The following is a 14,086-nucleotide window of genomic DNA, read 5'->3' as shown; positions in this document are numbered from 1 at the left end:
CTAGGTGTTCCACCTATGCCCTCCTGATTCCAGTGATATAACTGTAAAGACTTTTCAAAAAGACCAATAATCATTAGCTCCTCTCTATTCTCTTTAGCTGATCAGGAAATAAGCAGTGAGGTCTTGCAATGATGATCTGCTTAAAATAAAACCCAGAAATGCCATTCCCACCAGGCCATCCACAGACCCATCAGCTGCTACCCAAATCGCAGAGCAAGGACATAACCACCTGCAGAGGTGGCACTCTCTGCTGTTTAAATCTCTACTGAGATTTGACAGAGAGAAATAAATTGCTTTCAGGACCTGGATAGGTCGACGGGGTCATCATGTCTGTGCCATCTTCTTACCTGTTTCAAAAGGCCTCAGGATTTGAAATCTAAATCTTGGCATGATATAATACAGCTGATAGAATCTTACCACTTTCCTTTTGAATGGACTTTAATTGAGAGCAAAGTGAAAAATGCAGGTTACATTTTTAGTGTTCTTATCAATACGTCATAAGATCAATTCAACACCCAAATACTGATGCATCTAATATGTATACATTTCCTAATTTTAGTCTTCCAAGAACAAATCATCATCAGATATATATATTTACACAATAATTTCAAGCAACGGTAAATAATAAACTCCGTCCCTTTAGGGGGAAAAAAACACCCACACACACCCTTTAAACAATGGATTTCCTCATAATAGTTAAGTCTCCTTTTTTTTCCCCACATATATCTGTAGACCCAAAGTTACTAAAGTGACCTAAGAACAGTCTAATTGGTGGAGATCCTGGACCAGCTGCCTATTTTGAGTCATTTTAATTTTTACAACTTGAAGCCACATAACGAGCATGGTCTGTGTATTTTAAGGGCACCCCAAATGATGAAAATGAATTCTCTCTGTGTGAGGAGATATGTACATCTCTGAAGTTGCAAATGATTACAACCCAAAAAAGACAAAAATAAACACAAACACAAAATCTCAGATTTTCAAACACAGTATCTTAAGAGCATTGTGCTAACATTAAAATTGAATTAACTGAATGCTAAGACTCTTTTACAGAGGTACTAGTTAATTCTGATTCTTTTTTCAGCTGCTTGGAACACACGGGTTTTAAGAGTTGCCTGGTAGAACTACATCCTGCCTTCCAGGTTAGCAGCCTCCTTGACCTCTGGAATGTCAGATGAAACTCACCCCCAATGTCTTGCTCTCTGATTTATTTCTTGCTGTTACTATTAGTAAATGGAAACCATGACAAAGTTTACATTAGCAGACACATACCCATGCCCTGGCCTATAAATATTCCATGACAGAAAATGGTACAATGACTCCATTCCTAGTGAAAATGAGCGTAAGAGGAGAAGGGGAGGGTGGGAGAACATTATCAACAATGGCTCTTCTTACAGAGGAAAATCCAGACCCAGTGACAATGAGAGTTGAACCGGACACTGTTAGCCACTTCACCAGGGCTCTGTGAGTCAACTACAAGTCAGCAAAGCAGAGACCAGCTGCCTCCGGGCAAACCTGTAGGATCCAGCAGTACAGGTGTCTCATCTTGGAAGCTGGATGAAGATCAAGTGCCACTTCCTTCTTAGGTGAGTGAGGAAGAACTTTAAGGTCGGATCTGGAAGTAGTTCACACACTTTGCCGTTTGGGACACAGACATGTCCTGGGCTGAACCCCCTAAAGCGCCAGCTGGAGTTTGGTCATGTTTCTCTGGTGCATGTTGTGATGGCGGACTAATTCATCTGACCGGGCAAACTTTTTCTGACAACTGGGCCACCGACAGCTGAAGGGCTTTTCACCTGTTGACACAATTGCCAGTCAGATACTTGCAGCGGAGAGACTGGGTGCAAGCTGAATTGTCAAAGGCCTGAATTAAATCATCCCAAGGCACCCGCTCCAGATTTTCCGTAGTTTTTTCCCTAAGCTAATGATTTGAGCTCATTTCATGGACAGCACCTCTGGGCCTTACGTATTGAAATACAGTAAAAACTGTAAAATATTGTTAAGTCAGAAGTCTTGGGAAATGGGAGAGAGGGGATTCCATCAGGTCATGGAAATGCTGGGGTAATTCATATTTAATTAAGGGGGAAGACCCCCCCTTTGGTTTCAAACTCTGCTGTTGAAGTGTTTTGTGAACCAGGTGAATCTTCCCTGCCTTTGTTGTCACAGTAAATAGGGAATTAAGCTTAACCCGGCTGCAAGGGCCTTGCATCATCACCTGAATACTCTTGTTTCCCCCACCCCACCCCAGCTCTAGAGCTGAGACTGCAGCTTTAATGCTGCTAGAGATGCTTTCCTAAATGAGCTGGGTATTTTGTAATAAACCAGTTTGCATGTTATTCGCCTCTTGTACCCTCACGTGTTATTCAGCATATCATTACTGAAGATTCTAGTTGAGGCATAGCTTTGATATTTTTAACAAGCTTGCCAAAAGAGGAAGTGTCTCCATGTAAGAAGGCCTCAGAAGTTCCTTCTAAGACCTCATTCTCTGTAAGGAAGGTAACTTGAATCTATTAAATGCCTGACACATGCCAAGCCTTGTGCTGGCAATCCTACAGACATGACCTTGTGCAGTCCTTACAGCAGTCCTGGACGGAGGGCATCATTATCCCCACTCTACAGAGGAGGCAGGACGGCTGGCAAGGGGTAGACCCAGGCGGGACTCAAATCCAGGTGTGTCTAAGTGCCAAGCCCACGCTCTCTCCTGTATCACACCTCACAGGCCTAGCCGTAACCGAGGTAACAGTGGCCTTATCCTAATTAAAACTGCCGCAGGAGCCAATCCCTGTACCTCCTGGGGGATCTTAGGGTATTGATGGCCCCAGGACTTCCCAAGGGAGGCACTGTCCCAGGGCCAGAACTGGGGGCCGATTAAATAGAGCATTAAACAGTCTCCTGCAAACAGGTCACTTTGCGGATATGTAGATATGCACCAGGTGCAAAGGACAGTAACTCTTTCCTACCAACTTGTGAGCTCTGGACCAAGTCAAAGAAGGAGCATCAACGGCCCCTGAGCAGGGGGAGCAAGGAGCCCATCCTGTCAACTCGGGGACACAGGTGCCTCGACTCCGACTTTTAGTGCAGACCCTTTGGGCAGAGACCTGGGACTGCACAGGGGCTTCTGATGTCGTGTTCTTCACCTCCACCCACTGCTCTGCTCTTCTCCATCTGGCTCCTGCCCCTCCCCCACTCCCCTCCCCTGCTAGGCTGTCTAAGGTCTCCTCTCAATGGCCGAATCTCAACCCTCTCTCTTCTCAGACTTCTCGGTCTTTCCGTGGCACTGACTTTGCTGACCTGGGCTCCCTCCTAGATTCTCTGCTGCCTTCCTAGGCTGTGGGGTGAACCCAGGTTCTTTCTCCAATGGGAGACAGTGGGCTGTGAGCAGGCAGAACTGGGTTCACTATTTCCTGGCTGTGGCTTCAGACGAGTTGCCTGAGTCTTGTCATCTGTAGAACAGGGATAAGGCATGCCGGCCCAAATCTCCCTGCAAGGACATTGTGAGGATACAATGAGACAGCATAAGCACCGGCCCTCTTTCCAGAGCTACAGAATATGTAACAAAGGTGGTGCTGTTCGCATTATGAAACAGGCTTGAGCAGAGGCAAAAACATTCAGTGGCCGGTGAATAAATGTCCTATTGCCTTCCCTAGACCGATGGAAGGAAATAATAGCCATGTGCTGGTAGTAGTCTGGCAGAAATACGTGGCTGCTCCGGGGGCACTAACTTCCAGCAAAGCAAAGACTGAGTTCTCTGAAAATCGTGTCATGAAACGTGAGCTCCTGGGAGAATATACATTTGCTCTGCTAGAATTCTGCTGTGTGTCCTATCAAACTGATAAAAATGTGATGTGAAAAACTGGGAACAGAAAGGGCCTAGCTCATCTCTTCTTTTTCATTTTAGCCACTCATGAAAAGACTTCTTTACCCTTCCCTCTCCTGCTCCATATTTCTCCTCTCCCCTTCTTAAAAAAAAAAAAGTTATTTATTACTTAAAGCTAGCCAGGTACTGCTCTTTCTCCCAACTTATTCTAAGCATGCCTGGAACTTTCATACTCGTCTCTTCCATTCTCTCATCACAAACAACATCATTCAACAGTAGTTAAAAAAAATAATGAAAAATAAATGTGAAGAAAAGTTTACGCACTTGTTTTACCTGTATGAGTCCTGGTGTGGGTCTTCAGGTGGTCAGAGCGGGAGAACTTTCGCTGACAAGTTTTACACTGGAATGGTTTCACACCTAAACGGACAGAAAAGGTGTAGCCGCGGCCCTACCATGGTGGGGCTCGGTGAGGCCCCCAGGCCTGCTCCCCAGCAGCCGCAGGAAGCCGGCATTTCCAGCCATGCTTGCAATGTCTGCCTTGCTCAGCTCTCCCCTAGACCCAGGAACCACCTGATTCTGCACAGTAACCCTCGAGGACCTCCTTCAGTCCTGGAAACAACCATTCCTTAGCCACAAACGTCCAGCTTCTCACCAGCTGGATTATCTCAGCTGGACCAGAAACAAAACAAGTGAATCACACGCTCCAAATCAGATTCTGCTCTCCACCTCCTGGGTTCTTTACTGATGGCAGTTGTATCTTCCCACAAATTGCTAGTGGGATTTCTTTGTGCTGTGGTTTGCAGGAGAAATGTGGGGTGGTGTTCTCCTGTTCTTTCTTTATTTTTTCTTCAGAGAAGGAAAATCCCCGGAATTTAAAAAAAAAAAAAAGTGATTGGAAAAACTAAACAAACAGCTGACCCTCTCATCTATTTTCAACAATGAAGAGAATCATAAAATCAACCCTAACCCAAGGGAATGTACCTGCCAGCAATGAGAAGTCGACCTACAAACCTGTGTGTCTCCTTTGATGTCTTTTGAGCTGGTCTGAACGAGAAAACCTTCGCTCACAGTCCTTGAAGTCACACTGGTATGGTTTCTCACCTTGGGGAAAACACATATTCTATTTGAAAATGACACTGGAAATCAGGATCTCATTAAAGGTAATCTCTCCTACTGGGAGTAAAGAGATCCAAAGATGCCTAAGGCACGTCAGGGGTGCCTGTGAGGGTGTGATGCTGACTGCAGTGTGGTTTAAGGTCCACCTGTACCTACTCGGGGTAGAGAATGGCAGACTTGGTGAAAGACAAGGTTCCTATTCCAGAAGTTAACAGGAGCGTGGGCTTTGAAGTCTGACACTAGGGTCAAATCCAACTCTGCCACTTACACCCTGGGTAAAGCACAGCTTCCTTCTTGTGCAATAGGGACAACACTCTGACAAGTTCAAAGGATCTATGAACGAATTAAACCAGACCATGTATGAAAGGGCTTTGCCCAATGCTTGGCACGGAGGCTCAAAACCTATTAGCAGAGAACAATGCAACGAATACTAAATGAAAGAAGCCTTACCTCCTAAGCTGAGTCTGAGGTTGAATTCGGGGATGGATGTGCTTTGGAGCTGGCCCCACGAAACAAGTGTTTTCGTGTTTTATGGCTCAAAGACTTGGTGTTCTCGGCTACTGACTCCTTATTCTTGGGTCAAGCATAAATGACACTGTGGTTATGAGATGCTCAAGTTAAACCAGGAGCCAAGTCGTTTAGAAAGTTCCTGGTATCCCTTTATCAGAGAGAAGTCAGTAGTGTGATTGCACAATCCTGCCTCAGAGTAGGAAAGCCCCACCCTTGTCCTCCTAGATAAAGTTCAGCCAAAACTGAGAACTGAGCCCCAGAAGTGCACTGAGCAACCTTCTTATGAGGATTCTGAGTCACCAGGATTCTGGGATGGTGAGTAAGGATCAGGCAGGGCTTTCGGTTGTTAAGGCAGCCCCTTGTTACCTTTTCAATCTTGTAACTGCCTCTATTTCCCGCATTAATCTGTGTGCCAGACACACACCATTCTGAAAGTCTACCTTGCCCTTTGCGCACATGAAACGCCCTTCATCCCCATCTCCACATTTCTACCCATCAAAAGCCCACCCACCCCTCACAAATGCCACTTCCTCTGTGACAATGCCTTCATGGAAACTTCGTGTTCAGATTTTAACCTCTTAGTCCCTCATGACAGAATGTATTACAGAACATCTAACGTGGTAAGTTATGCCCTGGTCTACCTTCTTTAAGGGGTTGGGAGCCTTTTCTCAACTTTGTATTATCCAGTCCAGCTCCTTACACTTCAACTCTACAATCTGAAGACGACCACATGCCCTTATTCAGTCTGATTTTACCCCCTGCCTTTCTGCTTCTGCTGATCCTACTTCTTCTCTCTGACCTTGCCATCTCTTTGATGGCTAACCCAAGCCCTTCCCTTCTCACATGACCCTAGCTCAAATCAATGCCTTCTGAACTTCTTTTCTCAGCTCCTTTAGCCTCTGATTTAGTATACTGTATACTCTCTCAGTTCTTCTTCGGTTGAGCAAACCCTGGCTACAAACTAGACCATTAAGTCTTTGAGAACAGGAACTATGACTTGGAGTTAAAAGGCATGAGTGTGAGTCCTGATTCCACAATATCCAACTCATCTGATAACTGTTTCGTGTGTCTGAGAATTAAATCAGAAAAAAAAAGTAGAATACCTGGCACATAGATAATACTTAAAATAAAAGTGCTTAGTAGTTTGTACTGTTATCATAAATAAGAAAAAATTGCACTCTTTCAAGAAGGAAGTTGCAGGAATGTAAAATACCAGCCAGTCTCCCCTTCTTGACTTCTGTAAGGAAGATATTCTATAAGGAGGCTTCCTTTTTGCCTTTTTTTTTACTTTTTTTTTCCTCTCCCCTTCCCCCCTGCCCCAGTTGTCTGTTCTCTGCGTCCATTCACTGTGTGTTCTTCTGTATCTGCTTCTATTCTTATCAGTGGCACCAAAATCTGCCTCTCTTTTTTGTTGCATCATCTTGCTGCATCACTGTCCGTGTATGCACCACCACTCCTGGGCAGATCTCCTTACTGGGTGCACTCCTTGCACGTGTGGCTCCTGTACGCGGGGGACACCCCTACATGGGGAACACCCCTGCGTGGCACGGCACTCCTTGCGTGCATCAGTGCTACACGTGGGCCAGTTCCACACAGGTCAAGGAGGCCCTGGGTTTGAACCGTGGACCTCCCATGTGGTAGGCAGACGCTCTATCAGTTGAGCCAAGTCTGCTTCACAAGGAAGCTTCTTTGAAAAACGTCTTAAAGCCTCTAGAGGACGTGAGGGTCTTTGCCTGCTTTGCCCACTGCCTTCCCTTCACACAAAACTCTAAACTTTACTGCTTTCTAAGTGTCTCTTTCACATTCAAAATTTTTACAACCATATTGCCTCTAATATATTCCCTTGCATTTTCCCAGGCAGAAATTTACTTTATCCTTTGCCTTAAAACCTTGACAGAAATATATCTATGTAAAAAACATAATGTGCCACACGGTCTCTTCTTCTTTAGCCCCAAAGCAAGAGGTCTACTGAATGTAAATTCAGGTTTGGGCCACAGTTGCATCCTCCAGACAGAACGAATTAGCAAAGCCCAGTGGTTTGAAAGAAATCTGAATTCAGCTTGCCTTCTTCTCCGGCTTCCTAACAGGAAAGTCAAAACTAACAGTAAAATAATAATGGTAATGATTGCAATGAAGCTGTCCTTGAGTTGTGGAGAGAATGTCAACACTCACCAGCCTATAGGATTAAAGATTCTATCTGGTTGGTTACCAACCCAGCAACTGAGTTTTCCTTTGGAGTGCCACTTCCTAACTTTTATAATGACCTTGCACATCAACCTTTCAAAATCACCTGCTTCCTGCATTCCCAGCCTGGTCCCTCTCTCTTTAGAGATGTTACGGGTATTATAATAGCAATACTATCATTTAGTTCAGACCTACTGATATAGGATACTGTTCTAGGTACTTCATTGCTATCGCTACTTTCAGTCAATTTGATTTCATTTAATCTACTCTTCCTGACAATTGTATTAGGTAGGCATTTTCATCACCATTTTCCAGATGAAGCAAATGAGGTTCAGAGAGGGTCACTTGCTCATGTCTTCAAAGCTTGGTGGTGAAGCCAGAATTCAAACTCAGGTCTCTAATTCTGTTGTCCTGCTTTTCCACCAGCCTTCCCTGCCCTTCTTGAAGACAGTTTAGTGAGCTCTTTCATAAGGATAACGAACAATCAGGATGCAAAGTGGCCCTGTCGCCTTTTCCATCATCTTGGCCAGAACTTTGAAAGCAGTGGCTGCTTTCCATCCCAGAGATTACCTAACATCAACACCTGTAGCCTTAGTGGTGTCACAGTCTGGAGCAGGAGCTCCTGAACCACCACCACTGCCAAAGGCTGCCAGGCCTGGTGCTGGAACGGTGGACACACTTACCAGTGTGCTTCCGGCTATGCATCTGTAAGTGGGACAGTTTAAAATATCTCTTGTTGCAGCCTGGGTAAGCACACATGAAGGGGCGCTTCTCACTGGTCTCAGATGCCGACCGCACAAGAGTCGGGGCTACTCCAGGCACACGCCGCACGTCCTGCAAGCAGAGGGCAAGAGGCGAGAGGAATGGAGACTTTAAGCCGCATGTGAACATGTGGAGAACACTCACTTCAGTCCCTGGGGAAAGTGAGCACTGGAATATACCGCAAGAAGGGAGTGTTCTGAGCCGTTTCCTTCCACTCCCCCGGATGCCCACGGCCACGTTACTAACAGGCGATGGATCGGAACATTCTACAGTGCAGTGCTCTATGGCATCACTACTGAGCAGTTAAAGCTCGGACTTGAAATCAAGCCTACTTGGAGTTGCTGACCCAGAATATCTAGAAAAGAAATGCCAGTGACTGGAAGAGCTCCCAAGGCAACCTATCTTTGAGCTTTTTCACTTCTCAGTAAGGTCTGGAAGTCTTAAGTTCCAGATTCTATTCTATTCCCTCCCATACAGAGACATGACCACATGACCTCAGATCCAATCTGCAGTGGGTTGGCAAGTTCTTATTAGGGAAAAATGTGGAATAATGAATGAGCGCCAAATTGACCATGTGTAAGTATATGACAAGGAAGGAGGAGCCACTGAGGTCTAGGGTTTCTGTCTGTGAATGGGGAGCTGAAGAGGCCACGGGAGGCACAGGATAGCCAGTGTAGTCCTTTAGTAGCGACACCAGAAAACATAGCACAATCCACCTGCCCTCCACACACTGTACAAGTCCTTTGCACGGCATTCTGTCGATCCCCTATATCTTGCGGGAGTGCCATGTGCACATCATCAGTCCTCCAGGAAAAGAAACAGAAGGAAAACAGAGGCACGCTTCCATTTCTCCTCTTGGTATTAATGAATCATACAAAGGAACGCAGGAAGTACCTGAGGGGCCACTGAATCCTACCCATTCATATACAGATGCACAAACCGAGACCAAAATGGCTAGTAAGTGACATAAGAGCACCTCCATGTTTTGCATTAAGAGTGGAAAACACTTCTCAGCTTAACCGACTCCCAGCCCTGCACCTTTTCAATTCTACCCCATTCTTACGTTCTAGTTCCTATTTCACACAGTCTTGCATTGAGAGGTCACATTCATTTTTGGAAGAAAACAGCACACAGCTTTGCTTTTGGTAAACCCATAGTATCTCAGGGAAAATGGTAGCATAAAAATTAAATGGAACTGTGTTTATTTAGTTTCCTTTGGAAGAAATGCATAGCTAATGATATGACACCTATCCAGCTTGGGCTTCATCAGAGGCCATGATGGTGAAGCTGACAGAAGAGGACTTAGTGAGCAAGAAGGCAAAGGAAGCTTTTTCATTTCTGTTCATCCATAGGACATGCAGCACACACGACAACAGGATATAAAATCAAGCGGTTGATGTCAGTCAGAAGTCCTAGTGGAGGATCCTGGTGTATTTGTAGGGAGAGACTGAATAACTCTTTCCAAACCTCCATCAGATTTCTGTATTTCTGTCACCCTTGCCTTTGGGATGAGGGAGCACATTGTTCTAACACCATGGGATGCTTCTGGAAATATTAATCAGATCAACACAGAGCTATTGCCCCACATTTCACATGGGAACCTGGCTCACATACAACGTATTTCTAGAGTACTTACTATTCTGGTGAAAGTGCCCCAGCTGTTCACTGCTCACGTTGCAGCTACTGAACCACACTGTGCAAAAGTCACAAATGCAAACCTTTGTTAAGGGCATGTGGTTTTGACCTCCCAAAAAAAGTTCTGTGGATGTGGCCTTCCAGCAAGCTTCCCTAATCCTCCAAAAACTTTACTTTCTTCTGTCTCCTTGGAGGACCCAATCGCCCGAAACTGTTCATAGTCCTCTGTCTTCCTAAACAGTAAAATGTGCTGGTTAAAAATAGGGCTTCTGGAGTCAGACAGACCCGTGCTTCAAGTTTCATTCAGTTCCACCACCTACTAGCTGTGTGACTTTGGACAAGTCACTCATCTTCTCTGAGCTTCATTTTCCTCCTCTATATAATATGGGGGGAAACAGCAGCACCTACCTCACATGGCTGTACTGAGGATTGTATGGGGAAAAAAACCCATGCATAAAAGTTAGCAAAGTGCCTGACATATCAAAAGTATCCAGCCACAGGTAGCATAATTATTATTACTATTATTGTAATAGGTGGCATTATAGTTATTATTAATACTATCATTGGTAAAATAGTCTATCTGGGGGCCCTTTACAGAACAAACCAAATCTTCTTAGAAGTCAAGGGTCCAGGTTATTAAGTCAAGCCCAATTAGCCCAAATACAAGAGGTGCAGCCCACTGGAGAAGGTGAACGAAACAGTGAAGCAGGAAAGGGTGGGATTCCGGCAGGAAGCATCTTGATCTAAGTCAGGGAGGCAGCGGCATTCATAGGGGCCTCAGGGCGAGGAGGAAGATGGTTTATCCGACCCAATGGAAGAGGAGGAGGCCCCTAGGTCAAAGGAGCCTATAATTAGAAACGGACGTACCAGTGCCAAAGGTCCATCAGCAAGAACTGAAAGGCTGGTAGGAAGGGGAAAAGGCCAGGAAGTCCACTGCCAGCTGCAGCATCCCTGAGACACTCACCTGAATGCCTCTGAAGACGCCATGGGTGTGTATTCGATACTGGGCACCGCAGAGGATGGGAGTCGTGTGGTTATCGCTCTCGTACCCCGTGCCGTGGCTGCAAAAACACAGGGAAGAGAGAACAGGGCTCAGGTTGGCTCACAGTCGCACTTGGAAATGGTCTGCAGCCAGGAGGGAAGGTATTTCAGAAGCTCTCCTTGCAGCTACCTTGGAAGCGGGGCTCTGTGATGGAAGGGGCAGCTCCATCCTCAGGTAAAGCCACCACACAGCCCTCCTTCTTTTCCATACTGTCTGGGTCTATACCTCGCTGAGATAAGCAGAAAGAAGTCACTGTGGCAGAATTTCACGCTCAGGAAGTTGTTTACCATCTCAGCAGCAGGGCTGACAGCTGTGAAGATCTCAGGAATGAGCAGAATGCCTTAACCTCAAGTTTCACATTAAGTGCACTGGATTTTTGTCAGCACCTCATGACTCAGTTTTTACCACGAAGCACCCAGAAAGTGATGACATTTACAAGAAGACACTCATCCTTAGAAGTGGAGATTACATATCGCGGCCCCACTCTGCTTAACCCACGGGTCGGTTTTCCAGATCAGCTTAACTCTCTGTAGCTGACCTATGCCAAAGGGGCCAGTGGATAATCTGCCTGCCGCACTAGTCTGACTAGACTCCTGGTCAGTGGTCAGGTCAACCTTGTCTACTGGTGAAAGTGAGGGGTGTGGAATGCGGGGAAGAACTTGGAAGGGTGGATGTTCGGCTTTAAAATCTCTCCTTCAGGTGAAAAGCTGCCATTTGATCTGCAGTTACTTTACTTCTAAATGAGGCAGACTGAGGAGCCTAGCCACTGGCAGCACAGTAGAATCCTATCTAGAATCACCACAGGGAGCTTTTAAGAAATACCTCTGTGAAATGCTACAGCTGCTTTGGAAAACAGTCTGACAGTTCCTCAAATGTTAGACATAGAGTTACCATATGACCCAGAAATTCCACTCCTAGGTATACACCCAAGAGAAATGAAAACACGTATTATATGAAAACTTGCAACCAATTGTTCATAGCAGTACTATTCACAATTGCTAAAAAGTGGAAACAACCCAAATTCCCATCAACCAAGGAATGGATAAATAAAATGTAGTATGGCCGTACAATGGAAGAGTTTTCAGCCCTGAGGAGGAACGAAGCACTGACACATACATGGATGAACCTCAAAAACATTATACCAAGCGAGACGAGCCAGTCGCAGACAACCGCATATTGCTTGAGTCCCTTTTTATGAAATGTCTAGAACAAGTAAATCCATGGAGAGAGAAAGTAGATTAGAGCTTGTCTCAGGCTGCAGAAGTTGGGGGGGAAAGGGAGAAATGACGACTGAAAATGTTCTAAAAGTTGTGGTAATTATCACACAATTCTGTGAACACGCTAAAAAACCATTAAATTGTACATTTTAAACAGGCAAACTGTACAATAAGCTAAATAGATAAAGCTGTTTAAAAAACAAAATACCTCCTGGGGGCGGCGCCCACACACTCCTAGCAGTTTTTTTGTTTTTTGTTTTTGTTTTTTTTTTTTCTCCTAGCAGTTTTTAAGCCTCCAGATGATATTAACTGGCTGTGGGAGCTGAGAACTGCCATCCTCTGCCTCCACTACTTTAGATTCCAGGCACAGGAGGCAGGTCACCTGGCTGCCCGGTCCCTTCCATTGGATGGGGTATGGGGGCAGCTTGGGGCTGGCTCAAGTCCCACTGGCCCAGGGGAAAGAATTCCTGGAAGGGAAGAGTGCCTGCCAGGACGACTGAAATGTCCACGAATACTGTGGCCTCAGCAGCTGTGGTGTTTCACGTTTAGTTCTGGCTTGAAGTTTTTTTAGAAAGAATAGCCTGTCTCCTTCCATGGAGTAATGATGTTCCATTTGGAGAGATGGGTGGCATTTCTGCTCTCCCCAACCTACTAACTACCCTTGTCTCCACATCCTTCAAGTGAGTTTTGACACATCTGGGGAAAAGCATCTCAAAGGGATAAACTAAGGTCAAACACACGAAGAAAACTGGAGAGAAACTCCAAACCCAGCTAGCATCTGCCTTTCTGACCCTTACAACGTGCTTGCCAGGAAAAAGATGCAGGTCTGCTTTCCTTACAATTACATGTACATGTACGGTGGGGAAGTGAGAGTTGGTGACAATGGCCATGTGGCAGCAGAAAGACAACAGGACCAGAGTGGCTCTGCCAAAATGTTTTGCCTCAGACGCTGTGAAGAAATACTGCCTTTGCTGCTTTCAGCCTTCTGTGCAGAGCCAAAATGTAACTTACACATTTTCTACCACTGAGGTATTTTTAGACACAAAATTAACATAAATCTGAATTATTTTTAATTTCTGCCAACAAAAGGGAAAAATTAGGAAACTCATGTCTTGACAGTTAATCTTGGAGTGCGATCCTGGTTCCTGGAGGGTAAAGGTGGGAGGCACGGGAATCAGACCTTCCTCAGGATGCACATCCCATAAAGTGAAGTGTTGCAATACTCAAAAGGAATGACATGAGCCTCATGACCAGAGAGGCAAGACTACAAACAAAAGAAGCAACCAGAAATAGGATTGTACCTGCAGAATATGCCACTAGATTCTTCTACCATGTCCACGAATAGGAAAAATACTGCACCTACCTACTGGCTCTTGTGTCTCCCTAAGACAAACACACCAATGCAATTCAATGCAATTCCACTCCATGGCCCTGCCATTCAACACCCTTCCCGTGTGCTCTGCCCAGGGCACTGAGTATAAGACAAGAACATTGAGTATGGTAACAACTCTCTAGAGAAGCAAAGGAAAGCAGCGGTGACAAGCAAAAGTCTTGGAATCACATACTAGTAAGAGGTGGAAAGGATCTAGAAAGGTTATCTGCTCCAACCCCCGCCCATGACTTCTAGCTCATCCCCAACAGTTAGACACTATGCCTGGTTAAGTAGTGCTCAGGCTAACCCATTACATTTGGAGCCACTTTAATTGTTACAAGGGGTTTTTCCAAACTGACCAGAAATCTGCTCCTTCACTTCTGCCTTCTGAGGAACAGAAGGGTAAGCATCACTGTTTTACAGCAATCTTA

The 14,086-nt window shown here is 45.3% G+C and overlaps 1 protein-coding gene across 4 annotated transcripts in view; it reads right to left on the bottom strand.

The window, feature by feature from the left end:
* Nucleotides 1-420: 420 nt before the first annotated feature.
* WT1 (WT1 transcription factor) overlaps nucleotides 421-14,086 on the bottom strand; it is a 46,540-nt gene continuing 32,874 nt past the window's right edge. For 2 of the 4 annotated variants that reach the window (XM_071218123.1, XM_071218124.1), the window contains 5 exons: nucleotides 10,989-11,085; nucleotides 8,311-8,461; nucleotides 4,829-4,918; nucleotides 4,142-4,234; nucleotides 421-1,796 (listed from right to left, as the gene is read on the bottom strand). In XM_071218123.1, the coding sequence (XP_071074224.1) occupies nucleotides 1,675-1,796; nucleotides 4,142-4,234; nucleotides 4,829-4,918; nucleotides 8,311-8,461; nucleotides 10,989-11,085 (553 nt within the window). In that variant the 3' untranslated portion in view covers nucleotides 421-1,674. The remainder of the gene's footprint in view (nucleotides 1,797-4,141; nucleotides 4,235-4,828; nucleotides 4,919-8,310; nucleotides 8,462-10,988; nucleotides 11,086-14,086) is intronic. The other 2 variants (XM_004446872.4, XM_071218125.1) reach the window with 1 other exon arrangement.

Source organism: Dasypus novemcinctus, chromosome 10 (assembly GCF_030445035.2).
Source record: "Dasypus novemcinctus isolate mDasNov1 chromosome 10, mDasNov1.1.hap2, whole genome shotgun sequence".
In the NCBI taxonomy this organism is placed as follows: domain Eukaryota; kingdom Metazoa; phylum Chordata; class Mammalia; order Cingulata; family Dasypodidae; genus Dasypus; species Dasypus novemcinctus.
This window is presented reverse-complemented; position numbering and strand designations above follow the sequence as displayed.